This window comes from Myripristis murdjan, chromosome 8 (assembly GCF_902150065.1).
Source record: "Myripristis murdjan chromosome 8, fMyrMur1.1, whole genome shotgun sequence".
In the NCBI taxonomy this organism is placed as follows: domain Eukaryota; kingdom Metazoa; phylum Chordata; class Actinopteri; order Holocentriformes; family Holocentridae; genus Myripristis; species Myripristis murdjan.
Genome location: NC_043987.1, coordinates 12,794,925 through 12,816,977, shown reverse-complemented (window position 1 = coordinate 12,816,977; position 22,053 = coordinate 12,794,925). Strand labels below are relative to the sequence as shown.

Below are 22,053 nucleotides of genomic sequence, written 5' to 3'. Positions count from 1 at the left end.
GGGGTAAGTGGCAAAAGATCTTTTTTTGTATTTTGAACTATTCCTTTAACTCTTCTCCAAGTCATATGATTCCCTAAAATAACCTTCACCTGAACCAATAACATAATCTAAACCTAATTTTCTCTTTAATCCTAGACCCAAGACCTAACCATAGCTTTGTCCTTCGAATAAGAACAACCTCATTCCAACGGTTTCAAAACTATTGAAACCTTGTTCTCGCAGCAGAAATGCATAACAATGCACACATGTGCGTACACATATCTATTGTTGACATTTGCAACACTGTGGATACCCGTCGTACCAGAGATTTCTTTGATAGCACATGTTTGTCTGTAACTCAAGACTGCTACAGCACTTGGCTCTGTTTTTGCACTCTGAAGGTCTGTCAGGCTTCCCAATTGCTAGCCTCAGTGCATACATGTATGTATGAGCATGTGCCTCTATACATGTGTGTGTGTGTGTGTGTGTGCCAGAGTGTGGATGACATGTCATCTAACATGATTATACCCCTGACGTTGTTTTTTTAAGGGAATGAGTGTGTGTCCATGCATGCACTTGTGGACCACTGCGTGTGCTTCTGCTCTAAAAATGTCCACATCTATAATGTCCAGGTTCAGATGTCCTGAGCATTGAGGGTGCAGGAGTTTCAAATCCACACCCTTCTTCCCCCTCTTTTTTCATGTTCACTTGGTCCTTGATTGCTCCCCTTCTTCACTCCCCTCTTTATTTCATCCTTCCCTTGCTTCCCTTCCTTTCCTCCCCCTTGACAGCTGCCCCTTCCCCTCTCCCTCTATTTTGATCCTTCTCTCTTTCCATACCTCCCTCTCTCCCTCCCTTCCCTTGTTCCCTCCATCCCTCTCTAGGGTTAACCACAGCGGGGACAGCACATGAGGTCAGTGCTCAGCTCGGCAGCGGCCATGTGGTTCCCATCTTCCAATAACGTCAGTGTGATTTATGAGTGGCCCGCCACAATCGCAGCACAACCCCCATGCTACGGCACCATCAGCTCTCCTTACTATAATAAACTTAGACCCAACTCTGCTGGGACACACTCACACACACAGAGAGGCCTGTATTTGGGGGTAGTGAATCTATGCGGTGCATGTGTCTGTGTGTGGGTAGGTGTGTCTGCTTGAGAGTGTGAGTGTGTGTTCGCAACTGCAGTCGGTTGTTTGAAAGTTTCAAAGCGTGCATTTCCACAGATGTTTTGCTAACTGTGCAGTATGCATGTGCATGATCCGGCCTGTGTGACTGACAAAGGGGTGTGTGTGCGCTCTGCATGTAGGGACGGTGATTTGAATTATTACTTATGCATGCATATGACTGCACGGACATGTATTTGCATCTTGTGTGCGCAGCAATATATGCATCCTCTGTGGACTCACCATTGGGTGGGGGCTTGATGTCTGTTTCTCCTTGCTGGTTTGAGTTGTCTGATTGTCCTGATTGTTCTGTAACACAGAGAGACAGAGAGAGAGAGAGAGAGAGAGAGAGAGAGAGAGAGAGAGAGAGAGAGAGAGAGAGAGAGAGAGAGAGAGAGAGAGAGAGATGGTTAGTCAGGAGGCAGATGTCTGGACACTACCCAAGGAGAGGAGTCAGGTCGGCATCAGAAGAAACTGTTCTCAAACTCGTTCAAAAAGCCCTTCTTTCATTCTTTCCACTAAGGGGATGCAAGGAGCAGCTCTGACACTGAAGAAGGCTCAATATTTCCGCTCAGGTCGAACGCAACTCATAAAATGGCAACTCGAACGGCAGCGTCGGCTGTTGCAGGGAGGGAAACCGCTTTCCCGACATATCAGAAAAGAACTACATTGTTTCAACTGAGTATTTTCTCACTATTGTATTTATTATTTCTTTTAAAAACACCCCTATTCTCACTTTCTATGTCTTTGTCACTTGGTGGGCACACACATGCACACACTGTTTAAGTAAAGGCTTCTGACACTGCGGGGTTGGTAAAGCGGTTGAGATTCCCAAAAACCTCAGCGCCTCTTCCTCTCTCTCTCCCTCTCTCTCTCTCTCTCTCTCTCCACTGTTGACTGCTAAGTTGAGGAGTAATTCTATAATGTATAACTTTGGGTTATGGGTATTGTTGGACGGCATCTCACGCGTCTCTTTACCTTAACAACTCCGGGGGCAGGCAGGCAGCAAGAGGCCAGCTAGTTTGGTTTGGCCCTGCTGGCTGCCATTCTTTTTCCGCTGCGTAATGCAACCTTGTGGAACTTTATGGTTGTATCATATATACCATTCAGGCCAATTACCCCACAGCACTGAAGCTTTAAGGCCGTCCTGGGCCAAGTCTCCGCAGCCAGAGAGAGCTCCCTCCCTTGCCGGCACTAGGCTCCCCAACCCCAACTCCTCCTAAGCCCCAATCAGCATCCTAATCTTGGGTGGCACTAGTGCACAACGTGCCAACAAACTGCTGCACTATTCACCCCTGTCTGCCCGTTGCCAAAGACAAGAAAACAAAAAGGGTCGAACAAAATCTCCCCATCACTCTGGGTCAAAAAGAAGAGGGAAAACACAGAGGGATAGAGTTTCTTTTCCTCGTAACCCTCTTCACTCATTCTGCGGGCTCAGAGGCCATCTCTGTCTCCCTCGCTTTCTCTCTGTCTCTCTCTCCTCTCTCTCTCTGCTTCTCTTTCTCTCTCTTGCTGTCGCACTGTGGAATCCTGGCAGCCATCTTAGCGCTTGGCAGCCATCTTAGCTTTGGCGGTACCAATGCATTCCTGCTAGCTGACGGCACACCCACACACACTTTCTCACACACACACACTCACACACACACACACACACTAGCAAGGCACACTCTCTCTGATACACAGACCCACTGGTCTTAAAGATAAAAAGACCTACAGAGGATATGCAATGCTAATGGAGTGAAGATAAAACCACTGGGATGTTTGTCAGCAATCCCGTGAGTGTCGTGTTGCCCAACCTTACTGCACGTTATAGACGGTATATGAGTTTACTGAAACACCACGAGAGGTGATCACAGCTGTCAGGCGTGCTGATAAATTATGAGCGAAGACGCGATTGGGGAAACGCGAGGAAATCATTGACACAAGCACATTCACGCACAAAGGCAAATAAGGTGATGTGGTAACGTGAACCGAGAATAAATGAAGCCCGGGGCCTTCCTTACTTACTGCCGTTCTGATCATGCATTTCACAACAAACAGAAATAGTTAAGAGCTTTTAAGGATGTGCACCGGCGAATATTCCGTCTTGCTCTGTCACAGTTTCAAAGCCAAAATTCATTGCCTGGTTGTCATGACAACAGGGACGGCGCACCACAGTTAAGTCTCTAATGATGAGTGGTTTGTTGAAGTCTGTGTGCGCGGACGTGCCGCTGTTTGGCCTTGCAATTAGGATGAAGGAAAATAATATAGTTGACTGGCTTGGGCTCAGTTTGTTGTTTTGTGAAAGCATGTGTTGTTACCAAACAGACTCTGTGATATGCAATAACCAGTCCAAATTTCAACTGTGTCAGACCTATCTGCATGTTAGACTGGAGGAAATCCCACTGCAAGGATGTTTTAACAAAAAAAAAATTCTAACATTTTCCAACATATCTTTCACACGCTGTTAGCTGAGGACATACATAAATGACTCCCTTCCAGCTGCTTTACCTCATTTAGAATGGAATTGTGACACACAGACGTCGTAATATTTCACTATTTGAGATGAGCTCTTTTTACATAAGCTTAGGAATTTAAATGCACTTTTGAGGTCACTTGAGGTTGGCCCTAGAGGAATACTCCAGTCGTTTTAGGAGAAGTTAGATGGTGGAGCTGTAACCACTGAACACATTTATCCTTCCTCCTATCGCAATGATCCGTGCTCCACGGAGGGTATAGGAAAATCTGCCAAAAATTAACCTTTCCTAAAACGCCTCTCATATTTTTTTTTCTCAAGACATATAGTTCAAATACACATGACACCTTGTGTAAATAAGACGGCTTCAGAGTTGCTGTAAGGTTTATTTTTTTCACTTTGACGGAGCTCGGCTAATGACTCCCATAGACTTCAAGTCTTTATGCTAAGCTAACACAAAATGTGTTTTAAAGGAGTATTCGTAAGCACACTCCAATATCTCAGTGAGGCCAGTAATGTGTTAGTATTGCGTGGAAGCCTGAGAAAAGTGACGTGAGCTGGCAGGGAAAGTCACACCAAAGAGAGAATAACATATATTCAGGAAAATGTCCAAATGTACAAAAACACTTTATCCGACAATCTGCCTCGGTGTGGCCACCTGCTGGTGTGGGGGACAACACAGAGACAAAACAACTGAGACAACAGAGAAGTTCGCTTCCAAAGAAAATAAAATATTGTGAGTATTGTGAGCTTGAAGAGAGAAAGTGCTGTTTCTTCATTGAACGTTTGAGAGCCCACATTGTACAGCATTTTATCGCAATCACTTGGTGGTTGGAGGAATTGGTTGAACAGAAAAGGCATGGAAATAGCGTGAATGTTCGAGGGGCTTGCGACTAGAAAGCCAGGTGTGAATTTTTGCATCTGCGAGAATCTGAAGCATTGTTGAAAAAAGGACATGTATGCTCCTTCAACCTTCCCCAAGTCAATAAAGGTTAAAGAAGAATAGCTGGACAGCACGCTGCACTGTGCAGATGAAAACACACTAGCACAGCTAAATTTCGAAATGTCACAAATTCCATTCAGAGTTGTGTCCCGTTGCTTTACGGGGAGCCAGATTGTTGTCTGCGGTAAAACTACAGCGCACTACAGCAGGAGGAGGCCAGTGGCGACGGAGGTGCAGCGGTGGAACAGAATATTAACCTTGACTCTCGCTGTGAGGTAATTTAGCAGCAATTTTGTCTCCTATGTGCACGTATTTGCTGATACGGGTGCTTGCATGTCAGCGTATCGTGTGTGTGCATGTGCATGAATGGGTTTCCGTGTGTGGATCCGCTGGCATGTTTACATGCATTGTATAGGATGTAAACATGCCAACGACGTGTGTGTATGTGTGTGTACACTTATTAGGTGCCCAAGGGTGCCTCCACAGGAACAAAGGTAGTGTGAGCAAGGGTGAATCAATCCAAAGGAGATGAGATGCTCCGCTCTTATTGAGAACAATAGAGAGGCATTCTATTATTATTATTATTATCATCCCATTTACTGCTCTCCAGACCACCAGCAGGGACAAATCACTGCCAGCAGGCCTGCCATCCCACAGGCGCTACCGGCATGTACACTACATATGTGCATAGATACACGTGCACACCCACACACATAAACATGCATATGCATACGCAGAGGCATCTATTCCCGCACATGCATGTGTGCATACATGCATACACATATACTGTACACGTATGCATGTACACATGCCTGCAAAAACACAAACATCCTCTTGCACACACACATACGTTTAAACACAGATGAACCATGCTCATCCTTATCTCCTGCACACAGTCGCCCCAAGGCCCCCTGTGCACACCCCGCCAGAGATAATACAGAGCCGGCGCACACACAAACACACACACACACACATACACACACACACACACACTATGCTCTATCAAATATACAGTGCTATCACTCCAATCACACACACTGAGTCCATTATGTTGTTAGATCAATACCGTCAATGCTGATATACTCCTGGAGTGAAAACACACACAAGTTAACACTGGCTGTAGATTTATCACACCGCAGATGCAGACAGAGGCTATTAACTCACACCTCGGCTAATGCACACACACACTCAAATTACACTTACTGATTACTCTATTCATCACACACGCAGACACACACAGAGCACACAAATACAGACGTGCAGACATAAAAACAACACACCGATACACATTCACAGAGAGCCAACCAGCCAGACAAACAAACACACACACACACACACACACACACACGCCAATCATTAAGAGACACTTGAATGCAAAATTGCATACACACTCCTGCTCACTTAATACATGGGTGGGTACCATTGCCAGGGCTAATGGACTCATTTTCCATGCGCATATTCATATACGACTGCGCTCTGCACACACAAACAGGCGTTTTTTTCTTTCTTTCTTTCTTTTTTTTTTTTTTTTTTGCTCATTTACCAAGCAGCTTAGAGTGTTTGTTTGTGCATCACAGGCACACATGAGCAAACAGGCCCTCTGTAATCTAATGTGCACTAACTGGAGGGGATTTCAGACTGATGACTGACTGTAAAATCAACATCACCGGTCCAACATCATAGATAAAATGCTTCGCCTGTTAAACTTGATGATGGTTGGTGGAAAGAAGCGACTCACACTCACCTCATTCAGTGAGATGCACTAGACCATGGTTTCCACACCTCCAAAAATTGAGTGTCTACATAAATCCTGTCTCATATTTGGTCTGTAAATCTTAGTTTTAATAAAAAAGGTGACAATGGAATGAAATAGATCAGTTTGCTGCTCTGTTGGTGATAGTGGAATTATCTGCCTTATTCGACTTCAAGATATGAATGCTCGCTCTGGAAAACTTCTCACACAAATATACCTGCATGGAAATGTGAAATTATCTCACTCCTGTAGAATCTTTCACTTGTGTAAAAACAAAAAATACAGATTTTGAGTGTGAATAGATTCAAATGTGGACATTTTTCGGTGCAAATGGTTGTTTCGTTTTGAGGTGTTACCTAAAATCTATTGTTTGCAAAGCAAGGTAGATGCATTTGCTCACTTCACCTGCCTACAAGCCGGTCCCTTGAGCCATTCCTCTTTTTTTATATTGTTCTCTTCTCTCTCTTTCTCTCTGTCTCTCTCTCCCTCTCTCTCTCGGACAGAAAAGGATTAGCAGCAGCTCTCTGGGAGGCTCACCCTGCTGCCCTGCAGTGGCTCAGCTCAAATGAAAAATACAAAACTTCCCCCTGACCAGATTAATACAAACAAACACAGACACACACACTGGGCAGATATTTTTAGCCGGGGCAGGAGGCAGGTAAAATATACACACAACAGCTGTCCAGATGTGGCTAAATGCCCCTCACTTTATATGTGTATGTATGTATGCATGTGTGTGCGTGTGTGTGTGAGCGCTGATGGCAAACAGTGGCTGAGGAATGGCTGACAGTGGCATGGGAGTCATGCAAAGTGCAAAGGACTTAAGTGCCACGGTAAGCCTCCACCACAGTGTGTCCTACTGTAAAGCAACAGCACTAGAGCATTTAAAGCAAAGCAGCTGCTATGGTTCAGTGTGACTGGCTGAAACCACAGCTAGGAACAAGTTCAACAGACAGCAGTGAGTAATTAAGCAATACAACACAAGATGCCCTGCTTTACTGTTATTTTACAGCGAATAAGAAGTGCTGATAGGCAGCGGTATAAAAAAATTGGTAATCCAGCAGTGTATTAAAGCAACTAACGCAAATAATCAATAAACCTCTCGACAGTCGTTTTTAGACAAAGCCAAGAGTGCATTCAACAGGTATTCTTACAATAGTTTTGAATGTGATTAAAGCCAGTTAAAGCCAAGGGCAGCACTATCTGTTTAATAAACAGGAATGGGAGTGGCCTAGAGAAGTGGTTTCCAACTTTTTAATGCTCCAGACCCCAAATTAACACAGTTGTCATACATCGATGCAGGCTCATTATTTGGCAAGCTCATGTAAAGGAAGCTACGCAACTAGAAAGAGCTGAGATTTAACAGTGTAGATGCAGTGCAGCAGTAACTTGATCTTGCCAAATTGTGAGCCTGCATTGATGTATGAAAACTGTGTTATAACCTGTTATAACTGTTCGTTAATAATTTATAAACCTAATTAATAACCTAATTATAAATTATTCATGAACTGTTTATCAGGGAAATCTTAAAATAATTCCTCATACATTTTACTTGCATGGTAACAATTTCCTGTAAATTTAATTGCGGTGAAATAAAACAAAGCCTCATTTTGCTGAGGAAGCCCCTCATAGACCCCCTGTGGAACCATGGATCCCACTTTGAAAACCATGAGAGGTTTGAATCCCAAAACTGGCTGGAAAGGAGTGCATCAAGGTGCTCTTGAGCAAGGCATTTATATTCAACAGTAAAAGACTATGGCTGCCGTCAGCGGCTTGTAGGTGTGAATACAAAGAAAGGACGTGCACTAACTGTGTCCAAATCTGTTTTGATGTTCACCGTCAGTATGGCTGCAGCCACATTATACAGTATATGACCTCTTTGACCCTGTCTCTCTCTCTCTCTCTGTCCCCACCCTCTCTCACCCCTCACTGCCCTGCTCAGTGCTGTGTCATTTAAGGATAGCTCCCCAGACACGGTTCAGTTCACAGTCAAATGATAGGGGCCTCTTCCTCCGACTGCCTCAGAAAGGTCTGCGCACAAATATATCACTGTTCTCTCCCTCTGCATCTCTCTCTCTGTCCCACTTCTGCCTCTACCTTTCACTCTCGCTGTAACCCTGTAACCCCTTCCACTTACTTTTTCTCAACCTCACTGCCTCTCTCTCCCCCTCTCTCTCTCTCTCTCTCTCTCCCTCGGTCTACACGGGTTGCGGTATTTCGGCATGCAGGTCCAAACCCTGTCATTGCTGGTGGAGCATGTGGCCAGGAGCGGCGGCTCAGTCTTAGGCTCTGAGCTCTAAGTGAATGCGGGAGCCCAGCTGTGGTGCCGCGTCCATATATCACAACCCAGACATGACAGGGGGTGGCCCTGCCCGGGACACAGTGCACACGCATACAGAGACATACAGAGACACACTGACACTTACACACATAAACACATAAACACATATATGCATACAAACTTATTTTGATAGCTACACATTTGACCATATACTCGAAATCATACAAACACAAAATAGCCTATACAAAGATAATATTCGACCGATGTGCCACCAACAACAATTGTCTGACTAATTTCCAGAGAAAGCCAGCGTACTAGATACGGACTAGATAGTGTAACCAGTGAAAGAAAAATGTTTTCTACCTTCATTAAAAACAGCACAGTTGTTTTCATTTGCACTTGATATTAATGGTGGTGGTTTCTCTAGCACCAAATTAGCACATTAGCATGATTACTTAAGGATGAGGTAACACGGCGGCTTTTTAGTACACTGGAGTAATGGCTGCTGAAAATGAGGCTTTGCAATCATGTGTAAACACTGATTAAAAAAACAAGCTATTTCAAACACTAATAGAACACTGCACCATTATCAGTGTCTTGGCTGTGTTTTCGGATTAATTTAATGCTACCTCGGTGAATAAAAGTATCACTTCCTCCCGAAAACAAACATGTCCGTGATTCTGAACTTTTCAACGGTGGTGTATGTTTACATACAGATGCACGGGCGACAGATGTACTCTGTTAATGATGACCACATACAGCGGTGTCCACTGCATACATACACACATGCTACAATACTTCACTATTCCGCTGTATGTTTTCTAAGCATCTCGGTTTACAGTGTGCAATCTGGTGTGTATGCGTGTTTGCACGCCGACAAGATGGATGTAAAGCAGAAGCCATATCTGACCAAACAGTGCTGTGCTTTGAATGTGTGTGCATTCCACATAAATACAGTAATGTTAACATAACCAGGGGCAACGCTCTCTTACTTTAAGTGGGAGCACAGGCAAAGTGCACTGACTGACATATGTGTGTTTGTGTGTGTGTGTGTGTGTGTTGTTGCTGCAGGAGCGCGTGGCTACATAGCCTCACCCCCTATTACCCCCTAAACCCCCCCCTCCACCGCCAACCCCCCTCCACCCCCCACCCACCAACCTCTGGATAAAGAACTCGAACAGCCTCCCCAATTGGGTTTCGCTTAAGAGGTTTATCGGTATGTTGCTAAACATTCTGACCTTTTTTTTTAATCTTTAATGCGCTTAAAATGTTCCAAACCCTCCTAATCCCCGCGGCTATCCCACACAGATGTTTACTCGGCTCTTTTATTGGACTTCATTTCAACCTCTTTTTCTTCTTCTCCTCCTCCTCCTCCTCCTCCTCCTCCTTCATCTTCTCCACGTCCTTCCCTTCTTCCTCCGTTTTCACGCATTGATTCAGTTTTGATTTTCTGAAACTGCTCATTACTCTCCTGTTGCCTCCATGTTTTTATAGCTGTAACACTGTTTTTTTTTTTTAAAGCCAGGGTCATAGTTTAAAATGGTCAGGGTCACGGTCGGGGTCTTGCCGGACACAGTGTTTGTGCCTCATGATTGACCCCGGCTCTTTGTGGCCTTTTGGGTTCAGAGAAATGAAGACAGTGGTGCGCTGCTGCCACCGCTTTCTCCGAGCGTGGGGCTGAATATTTCACGGAGACGTGTTTCATTAGATGGTGTGCTGTTGAGGATAACAAGATAATAACAGGAGTCGTGATAATGAACCGCATTCAGACAGTCAACATTGTGGTTAGATGGTGTGCCTGCTGAGCCGTGAGGACATCCTGAACAGCCACTACACAGCAGACAGTCATCTCTTTGTCAACTGATCATTTATTTACTGGTGTAAAACATCCAGCGTGGCATTTGAAATTTCATGTGGTTATTTTTGTTTTCTGACACTGTAAAAATGGAAAAGGTTCACACACTGGTCCTTCAGTTTGCTTACAGCTGATTGTAAAGTGGTGCTGTTCCTCACTGGAAACAAGGAAGGCAGCTAGTTTTCAGCTATTAGTGAGCCTTGACCCTAGTGAAACATGTGAATAATGCTAATCGTCCTAAATCTATTTTGGACACATGACTGTAGCCACTGTTGCCCTATGTTTTACAAATGTTTGGTGAATAAAATAAAACAAACTAAACTAAACTAAACTAAAATAATAAAATAAAAATTTCTCCAATCCCACTAAACCACCCTGGGTTCTGTCATTGTGAGGATGGCCCATTTAATGTTAATGGAAATAGCTTACTTGTGCTTGCAAATCAAGACTGAGCTTTCGCATAGTATAGGAATAAAACGATGAGGTTTCTGTTTTAGGATGGATTTCCCCTTCAACTATTTTTGGCACTCGGATGGGAAGTTTCATTTCCGTCTGTGCATCTTACCAAGTTAACCGGTTTCAAATTCTGGGCAGTGAGAACATTTTTATGAGAACTGTCACACTGTCAACAAAATACAACCTGCAGGCTTGTTCCCTTCCTCCAACACAATACAGTATTAAGTAAATCATGTGCCCTATACGATGATCAATCGTTGCTCCTACTTTGAGCGTAAAACTGAGAATAGAAGATCTCTAGGTAGTTTAGTGACTATTGGGTATGTAACTCCATGTGACAGCTCGGCATGGGGCGATGTGATTAATTGTGAAATGTGTTTCTGTGCTGCTAGTGCTGAAGTGTGAATGTGTGGGTGCGAGACTATAAATACATTACTTGGTGCACAGATATGGCTATGGATGTGAGATTGTGTCTCGTATATGTTTATGATAGTGTATATGTGTAAAAATTTCTGGATAGCACATGTCGGGGCGCAGTTGGAGATAAGCATGTGAATGCAGCATCTGTGACTGACAGGCTGAGCAGCGGAGTGTAGGAGGGAGACAGTGCTCTGTATTCATACATGTAAGCATGCATGTGCATTCGCGTGTGCATGAAATAACAATACGTGGGAGTATGTGTGCGTGTGCATGCGCTGTTTGCGGGAGAGGTCTAAAAACAGGAAGATAATATTGTATTACGCGCACATCTGTGTGTCTTTTTGTATGTGTGCGAGCGTGTGCACGCGCCTGCGCGCTGCACGGCGGCCTGGCCCGAGCCCTGTGCCAGCAAGGAGCAGGTGTGGGGAGGCAGCCCTGCATTGCCCGTTGCCCATCTGCGTGGCCGTCTGTGTGCCGCCTGCGCCCTCTCTGTGCCAACGCCACACAGAGCCGGGGAGCCAGGGGGCAAGAGGGGGGTGAGAAGGGGCGAGAGGGGCCTAAAGGGAATCAACCATGGGAGAGAGAGGAGGGCAGGGGGTAGAAGGGTGGAGGGGGGGTTGAAGGTGAGGAGGGGGGAGCGGACGGCTGGCTGGCTGCCCATGTATACCCCTCTACACCCCCCCCTCTCTTTTCTCCCTCTGCCCTGTTTCTTTTATCTTTTATCTGTGCTATGCTGATGAGCTGTGATGTACAGGGAGCGATGGGGAGGGAGGACAAGGGAGAGGGTGAAAGACAGAGCGACACATAGACAGAGAAGTCTGTCTGATTTTCGCTTGTTCTCAGGGTAGTAAAGCGCATTCTGTATGGGGAGACTGACCGACTGATGTAACGCTGCAGGATCATAAAAATTCCCCAGCGATATGAGGCCGGTGCACAGAGCTCCGACTATTAAGCTGTCATTGGCCGCTGAGAGAATAATGGCGCCTCTTCCCTGAGAAGTCCCTGCATCTTTTGGTTTGAAGCCCCGAGCTGATTCCTCGAGCTGCCATTGCTTGTCCAAATGCTCACATCAAACTGAAAATGCATATGGAGAGGTGTAATTACCCCATTTGGCCAGCAGATGTCACTTGCTGGCAGTGGGGCGAAACACAGGAACACATGCTAAAGAAATCTGAGCAGTGGGAAAGATTTCAATGCGGGCTGTCATGGCTTTAGCAAGAAAGGAAAGCGGGGGGGAGGCATATGACACTTTACTTAATATTCCAACCAAAACAGCACACAGACAAAAAAAGTCTGCCTCCAAAAATATAAACTCAAATTCTCAATATTTTTAACATCCTGTTCATTTCCAATGTGTGATGACTGTTTTCTTCCCCCCTCCTTTTTCTTTTTTTTGTTGCTTTTTTGGTCCTCCTGATCACATCCCTGAAACACACTCAATAATATCACACAGTCCCAGCTGGCCTGACATGACATGAGCAATAAATACATGACGTATCAAAAACCACGCAAAGTTGTTCCAAATTCTTTATACTGGCAAGCTTGTTTAAACGCTGCTAATGATTTGTGTATATTAAGTTTCATGCAAACAGAACTGAACATAAAACGTATAGCACTGAGGTTCACGGCTCTGAGTGAAAGACATGAGCCACCCTGTGGTACCATGTGGTTTCCCATGTTGTGGTATATGTTTGTGTGTGTGAGTGTGTGTGTATGTGTGTGTGTGTGGTGTGCCAGGGTCTGGGTACAAGTGGGAATGAGGGTCATGTGATGCCAGCTTTTGCCAGGGAAGGGAAGCGAGAGAAGAGGAGGCGGAGGCATATAGTGGATGGGGAGAGAGAGTAAAAAAGTAGAGGGAGAAGTGGCAAGAAGAGAAAAAGAGAATGAGAGAGTGAATAAATGAATAACAGAGCAAGAAAGCGAAAAGGGGAGAGAATGATGTAGCAGTGAGGGAGTGTGGAAGACAGAGGGGGAGAGAGAGAAAGAGAGAGAAAGGGAGAGAGAGAGAGCGGGAGGGGGGGACTTGACGGGGGGATTGTGAGAGCTGTGGGAACGTTCTGCCTCGCCAAGAAAGAGGAGAGCAGAGAGAATAAAAGAAGGAATGAAAAAGAAAGAGAGACTTGTTGGCAGAGCAGGGGAGGAGAGAGCGGAGAGGAGGGTATGGTGGGGGTGAAAGCAGCGTACAGTGGGCACCAGCGAGGAAACAGACATGATCAAACCCCACTCTGCAGGGGGAGATGAGGAAAAGCAAACACACACACACACACACACACACACACAAACACACACATACACACTCTGGTGTGCACAGTCACATGTACACATTTTGCTCAAATACAGCCACCAAGAGGTGGCGTGATCACTACGCTGCTAGATAAATATCCTGACACACACACTATCCTCACACTGTCCACCCTGGTAAATCTCCCTCACACACACACACACACACACACGCAAAGAGCCATGAAAAGTAAGGGGGCGTGCTGTGATGTGGGCCTATCACTGACAGAGGGAGCATGGCGACCTGCCACTCAGACCATGACCATGACCGTGTGTGTGTGTGTGTGTGTGTGTGTGTGTGTGTGTAGGGACTGTACAAGGAGCTGTGAGCATGAACTTGTGAACTTTTGGCGAGGCGTTTCATCACAATTCTCCACTGTGCCAGTCCAGCCTTGGGCACAGGACAATTTCTGAGCACTAAAGTGGAAGTGGACCAGCTCATCCGGCCCTCAGAGTCACTGATTAGGTATGACATGTTGGCCCACTACCACTTAAACACAACTTTTAGATACCAGTCCTTATTTGAATATTATTTAAAAAAAAAATAAATAAATAAAATAATTAACTTTGAACTTAACTCGAAATTTTTCAAAAAATCATCATCTTCTCCAATGAAGCTAACATCTGGTACTTCACGGTGATAAAAACATTAATGAAACAATAAAATGCACAGTTTGACCTAGGTGTGGTAGGTATGTTACCATATAAATTTTGGGATAAACGTAAAGTTTGAATGGAGCGTACATGCCTTGCATCATAGTATAATTTCTATTCTGTCTGCATGACACCAGAAGCCAGACTTTAATTGCAGGCTACATAGCAAGTGTCAATTCAACAGTGCCAGGGCATTATCCAAATTATAAATGGATGTCATCATGAGAGAATGTTATATCACTCTTCTCACATTAGAACATAATGCCGGCAAAATATTATTCAAATTACAGGACAACGCTGTTTGCATCACACTCCTTATTTACACCAATGGGCCTTCGGTCCGATCCAGTCTGGGCCAGAAAGCACTAACGATTTATTTTGGGTTTGTGAACTATGCAAATAAATGCTCCCAAATCTATCTGGGGCTTGGAGGACGTGTTTTATGAGGGTTGTAAAACTCCACACAAACACATAAAGCAGGCCTGTAAAAATAATGTGTGCTCTGCATAAATGCTCATTTGGACTAATGAATTAGGGGAGCGATGAATGGCTGTGTAAAACTCCACATCCTCCCTGGGTGATGCCAATGGGGGCATAATGTGTGATGTGCATGATTTGTGACAGTGTGTCTTCATGAGTGCTGGTGAACGCAATGGGGTGTGTTTGTACGCGTGTTGCAGGGGTGGAGGATGTGTGTGTGTGTACCTGCGTGTTATGCGCATGAGCGACGTGTCACTGCATGGATCTTTCTTTGTATGTGCATGAGACATGCTGCTCATCTTCTAGCTTTCGCATCAGGACACTGACTGAAAATCCTTTATGAACCAACTCCTGTATGACACACACACACACACACACACAGTAGCAACAACAGTGGCCAAACAGCATGGAACGGTGCCCCAGTGAACTCGGGAGGTTGTCCCAATACATCCTGCAGAGATGGTGGGGGCTCTCCCGAGTAAACCCCAAAGTGATCCAAAATCAGTGTTACAGGGGAAGGAACAGCCAGATCTGCATACCTACAGCATGAACCGAAGATTTATTCTTTCAGCTGACAGAAAGAGAGCGGAAGAGATAGACAGACAGAGAGGGAAAGAGATGGAGAGCAGCAGATGAGGCCTGAGAAAAAACAATCAGCCAAATGAGGGCAGAGATAGAAAGGCAACCTTTGACCACCAGCTGTCTGGGAGTCACCGCCCAGCCGCATTTGTCAGTCTGTGTCCCCAGATGAACCCGGCCTAAGGGTCAGCGGCTCCGAGCACAGCCGCGTGTTTGTGCGTGGCTCACATCCATGTATATTATGTGTACGTCCTGGCAGGTGTGTGCGCGGCCGAGTGTTCGCACATGCATTAACAAGGTTTTAGGTGTTTGTGTACGTGCCCGTGCATACGAGCTATCCGCTATCTGTGTCAAAGCTGGCTTTATCTATCAGGCTGATAAGGTGAGTAAACAACTGCTCTAGCCTTCCTGGCGGGCTCTAATGTACTAGCTAGCCTGCCCTGGCACACAGTCAGATAAATGCTCCAGCCTTCTGCCCTCTCCAGCTGTTGCCCGGTATCAGGCCCGTGGCACCGGGACAAAAGAGCCAGGTGAGTCCCAGGCTCCAGCTGCAGCCACAGGCCTGAGAACGACGATGAGCTTCATTAGGCCTGATGGTGACCATCAAAACTGATAATCCTTGAGTGATAGTAGTTCTGTGTGTGGCATGTATATAGTTTTCACTTGCACAATCAGATTGACAGCACAAGTGTATTAACAGGCATGTCCCCATATATCTCAGACATATAGGATTAGCCCTGTTCAGACAGCTTACAACAGGTCCACTCAGGGACACACACACTCACTCTCTCTCTCTCCCCCCTCTCTCTCTCTCTCCCTCTCTCCCTTCCCCGGTCAAGCTGATAATTGGAGATTTATCCTTACCATCTATCAATCCATCTATTAACTTATTAACCCAGATAAAAAGCTTTAATACCTTCCAGCCTCCCTCTCATCAGAATCACACTGCAGCGATAAGAGATTATACACCAGTGCCAATCCACTTAGTGAGTTTCACCTAATGCATAAAAACATAATCATCAATAAGCATCACCACCCTCACCCTTATTATCTCGGAACACAGCCTCTGAATGCTCACGCGCGATGCACTTTAAAGGCTGACCTTGATCGGAGAACGGTGAGAAGAAGAGGTGGAAAAAGTGCTCAAATCCTTTAGTGAAGTAGAGGTAGCAATACTACAGTAGAAAAATGCTCCATTAAAAATAAAGGTTTAGCATTTAAAATTACTTCTATAAAAATACAGAAATATTAGCAGTAAAATATATGGAAGAACCAAAAGTAAAATTCCTCATTCTGAAAACTGCTTCATTTACATTTTTAGGTGTAGCTACTCCATATACTGTTATGTAGTTCAAACTAACAAAATATCATATTGTATAGGGTTATCATATGTTTTGCATTTAATACCTTCATCAAAGTGATTAGAAACTATAACATAGTTTTCAAATAAATGTACGGTAGTGGTACAAAGAAACATTTTCCCTTCTGAAACATAGTGAAATAAAAATATAAAGTCTCACAAAGTACTCCAAGTACCTCAAAATTGTACCTCACTAACGTTCATAGTTGGAAATACATAAACTAAAAATGACAGCATAAGAGGACGAAGGAATGGATGAAAGACTTTTTGTAATAAAATAAATAATAAAATAAGCAGTAATAAAATAATAGTAATAAAATAAGGAAAAAGTGAGGTCAAATAAGTATACAGCCAATAATAGGCTTCAGTAAATTCCCTCCATAAAACAAGCTCTCACTTAATTTTACTATAACAGAATTAAAATACAAGGGCCACTTTCTTGTGCACCTTCATAGTCTTCTTCAGAGCTCAAAAGCTGGCTGCCATAAAATTTGAATTATTTCACATGTTGACCGTACGTGCATGACACCCGCAGTTGAAATGCTTAACACATCTGCCACCAAAATGTTCGGTTTAATAAGGCCTTTGCCATGGTAACACATCGGCTCTGGATTTCATGCGTTGCATCCATGCTAATTTCCATGAGCTCATTGCCAAACATACCGCAGCAGCCATCATAAGTATACCAGCAAAATGACCATTTAGGATATTAATTTGGATGGGAATTCCTCTCCATCCTTTCTGCCTCGGTGAATGGCTGAAATGCCACTGCTGTGATTGCTGTGTTGCCTATGGCCCTATGGTATAAAATGGAGAGGATGTTCAAGTTGAGGGGCAGAGCAGAGGAGCCTGCATCTGTTTGGCAGCCGCTCAGAAATGTCTAGCGTTTCACACTACGCCTCTGGGATCACTGGCCTCAGCCAAAAGTTTATGAAAAACAGAGTGAAAGCGCGCGCGAGAGAGAGAGAGAGAGAAAGAGAGAGAGAACAAGGAGGGAGAGAATAGCGAGGGGGTGAACGTGAAGGAGAGCGAATGAGAGGAGGAGAGGAATGAGCTGGATGACATGAGAAGACAGAAGGAGAGATAGCGGAGAGGAGGGAGGTCGACAGCTGAAATGAGAAAGGGAACCAGTTTAGATGATGATGTGATGTTTTCCATTCCGCCTGATGTGTGTGTGTGTGCACGGGTTCTCCTGAGGCCCCCGAGGAGCCTGCGGGCCCCTGGTGGAATATGCCTGTGGATTCAGGTGAGCAACAGGTGCAGTGAAACGCCGCACAAGCACACGCGTGCATGCACAAACATGCACATTTTCATACTGTGGACAAATACTGAATGTCTAGGTACACGTATATTTGCGTGCATATGACTGTTTGCATAAGCATATCTGCACGGCAGGACTTTAAACCATGCGTGCAAGCACTGAATGGCTGTGCGTGTATATTTTACATATGCACGCACATGTGCCTGTGTTGCCTGGATTAACACGGGACAGGCGGCCCTGCCTTCAGTCAAACCCAATCGTCCACAGTGAGCCGCCTCCCCAGAGCCCGATCTTTTGGTTTGGTCTCTGTCTCAGCTGTCACCACGCCCATACTGTCTGTCTCCTGTCAGCCTCGCTGACAAAATACGCCGCGATTTATAACCATAACATACTGTATGCACACGCACGCCGCCATGCTTGGAAGGCCGTCAAACACACCCATACATACGTCTCTTCACGGTTTGTGTGCACCGTACGCACAGATATGCATGCACACACTCACAAAAAAGCATCTGTGTATATTGCACACCAGTGAAGGTGCTTTGTGTTTCGCAGTGAATTCAGAGAATGGTTATTGTAAGGAAAGAGGACATAAAGAGGATGTTAAGCCATTAACACCCATACAGTTGTCCAGCATTGGGATTTAGGTAAAAGTCGAGTAGTTTGAAATATTTAGCACGTTTGCATTCGTCTGGAGGAAGGGAAGTTTAAATAAGGAACATTTTAATGGAGAAACAAGATGCAGTTAAGATAATGTCCTCCTGATTGATTTTTTTTTTCAGACTCACAAGTACAGTTAAAGCAGACCTGGCCAAGTAATTAGATCAAGTGTTTTTTTGTGGTTTGCTTTACCCTTACGCAAGTGCCAGATGGGAAGAGTCTGCTAGGACATTACAATACCAGAAACCCCAGACAATCACAGGCGAAATTTGAAATTCAATTCAGTTTACCCTCCTGTGACTGAAATCCTACTTGACCCTATCTGAGTCAAATAATCCCAACCCATTTGATATCTGATGCAGGTTATATCGCCGACTCTTTATTTGCAGTTTATCTATACTTTTTATCAGCAAATGCTGACATGGCTTTGAGTTAAAAAGCCTCTGCTGTTGCCAGTTTGGACAGAGAGGATGACGCAGAACAACTGCTGACTGAGCACTTTGCACTTCGGGTTACACTGCGGGATAAGTCATAAGTACTGAATGACATCAACCCCAGAGGCCGCCATCTTTCTCCATGTGGTCCATTAGTTCCATTGTGCTGTGGAAGCACGTTCATCCAATAAAGCAATCAAGGGAAAGTATTTATAAGGACTTCTAGTAGTAATATGAGCCGGGCCTATTCCACTCAGATTTGGATCAACTGTCAGACCCTCCTCAGTGAGTGTGTACTGAGTCAGACCAGCAAGAGGGAGGTGGCAGCGTGTTTATTTTACTGTGGGCCGTATCTGGCCATCATTATCTCACACTGCGGAAGGAGCCCCGTAAACAGATGCATACGGCCCACTCAGCTGCAGTAGTGTGCCTGGCTGCGACTCTAGCTGGGGTGGAAAAGAGCTCAATTTAGGGCTGGGCTGCTTATAGGTTAGAGGCATGAAAATGGGGATGGACTCTGGGTTGGGCAGGGGCTGAGGCTGAGGCTGTGGGACTGGGACTGCAGGGAGTTGAGACCATAGAAATATTACTGAGCAGAACCGACATGGGCTTTTGCTTCCTGACAAGTCAGTAGATCAACAGTTGTGCACATTCGCTGATGTCACCGCGTCGACAGAAGACTTTGTTCATGTCAGTTAAGGCAATGAGCTCACTGAAGATCCAGGCTGAGCCGCTTGATCCACAGCAAACGGAAAACATGTTCTGTTGTCACAGTACTCAAAGAAATAAAATAAATAAATAAATAAAAAAGAATTCTGAAAATAACCTCATGGCTCTTGTATTTTTATTTAACTCCTTGAACTCAGACTTTCCCATAAATTTCCCTAAGCAGCTTTTAAGTTAGAAAAATTACTTTTCCACTTGCAATAATGGCATGTGTATATTCTGTGCTGGTTGCAACACAGTGAAACATTCAAGCCCAAAACGCCATCGTTTTATGGCTGCACCATTGCATCAAATGGAAAATATCTGAATGTCCTGTGCATTGTTTTACACACATTTCCGTGTAATTCAGCAGGACATGTTTGATATCTCTGAAAATGTTGCGAAATCAAATGCCAAAAGCTTTTCCTAACTCAAAAAAACATTTGCAAACCCTTATTTTGGAATATTTTGAAAGTTACATTATTTATATGTGCATGTGTAGAAAAGACATGCTTTGGAAACAATATAGAGACCCTGTTTCTCTTGGAATTTAAAAAAAAAAAAAAAAACAAAACAAAACAAAACAAAAAAAAAAAACAAGAGTCGTGTTAGGAATAGTTAGATGGTGGATGGTGATGATGGAGCAGTAACAGCTCAACATATTTATCCTTCCATCTATTGCAGTGATCTGCACACTGCCAGAGGTGTAGGAAGATCCAGCACAAATTAACTTCTCCTTCTCCTTTTTTTCAAATTCAAAAGATGTGTCTTTCAAATACACATGATTCACTGTGTAAATAAGCCACAGTGACATCAGCCACAATAAATCAAATGGTTTGTATCGTTGTTCAAATCACCTGCGTACAGTAGCCGAGGTATCTTCAATTACAGAGAATTTTGTACGCCAGAGATCTGTAAATATGGATGAAAAAGCCAAAGCATCAAAAAAAGATGGATGCTAGTTGACGCACTGGAAAGTGTAGAGTGTCGATTCTGCTCAGTTCCATTGTTATGGTTGAGGCTCACCAGCAGGGCCAGACTGGAGCTGGGCTGGGGTTCAGGCAGAAGCTGGGATGTATCTGGGGCTGGGAAAGGGCTGAGGTTGGGACTGTGGGTTGAAGACTGAAACTGGGTCTGAGCTGGAGCTACGTTGGGGTTAGAGGCGGTAACTGTGATTGGTGCTGCTGTCGCATGGAGCTGGGACCTCGGTGCTGGGCCCCGGGCCGGGGGCTTTGGCTTCCCTGTGGTCTCAATATTATCATACAAAAAGAAAGACTGTGTCATAATGGCCATAACACAGGGGGAAGCCATATTGATTCAAGATGCTCTTGCCGGAAAGCTCAACAAACACTGGCAGTTAAGTTTTCACAGAGCCGCGTGGCCTAAACAAACTGCCGTGGAAAGAGGGCAGAAAGAAAGAGAGAAAGAAAGAAAGACAGAAAGAAGGGGTGAGGGAGGAAAGGAGAGAGAAATGAAATGGCGTCTGTTAGTTACAGTTGAGAGGGACAGGCATAAAGGGGAGGGGGGCGGACTGGGATCTGCTTCTTTTTTTACTTTAATCAAAAGCAGAGACACTCCACAGTGGAAAAAGCATGACGAAAAGCAAAGTTTACATGAGCAAAAGGCAGGGAGAGGAGGGGGCAGGGAGAGAGGGGCAGAGACAAACAAACAGACAACTACTGACGAACAGCTGCATACAGCACTTCACTGACAGGGAGAGGAAGAGAGAGAGAGAGAGAGAGAGAGAGAGAGAGAGAAAGAGAATGAGAGAGGAAGGGAGAGAAAGAGAGAGAGCGAGTGAGGGTGAGAGCACCCAAGTTACAAAAATGGAAAGTCCGCATTTCAGCACAGTGTGGAAATATGGTCCTCATTTCATGATTCAATTCCCGCTCCCTCCCTTTTTCCCTCCCTCTCATTCTCTCCCTCCTTCTCTAACTATCCCTTTCCCTACCATATTCTCCTGCTCTCTTTTGCAGCTGCAGCCGGGTTATAAAACCCTGTTAAAATACAGGAAGACCAGTAAAATGGATTGAAAAATAGCAGCGGAGGGAGGGATTGGGCTCAGCCAAGGAACAGAGCAAGTACGGAGAGCAAAAACTTTGATAGAAAGAGAAAAATGCAAGATGAAAGTCTACCAAAAAAAAAAGAAAAAAAAGAAAAAAAAGAAACCTGTGGAAACTTTACAGATGTGTGCTGCTTGTGAATTAACTGGGTTCGCTCCAAAGCTTACTGAGGGATAAACCCCAAAAGTCAATGAAATCTTTGGACGCAAACCGCGATGAATCACTTTTTATAAACCTGAATGACCTCAAACAACTTGAGGCAGCCGCCGTAG

General features: G+C 44.7%; 1 protein-coding gene across 14 annotated transcripts in view; it reads right to left on the bottom strand.

Annotated features, from left to right (window-relative positions):
• nfixb (nuclear factor I/Xb) overlaps positions 1-22,053 on the bottom strand; it is a 144,973-nt gene that overhangs the window by 25,538 nt on the left and 97,382 nt on the right. For all 14 annotated transcript variants that reach the window (XM_030057583.1, XM_030057584.1, XM_030057585.1 and 11 more), the window contains one exon: positions 1,386-1,451. In XM_030057583.1, the coding sequence (XP_029913443.1) occupies positions 1,386-1,451 (66 nt within the window). The remainder of the gene's footprint in view (positions 1-1,385; positions 1,452-22,053) is intronic.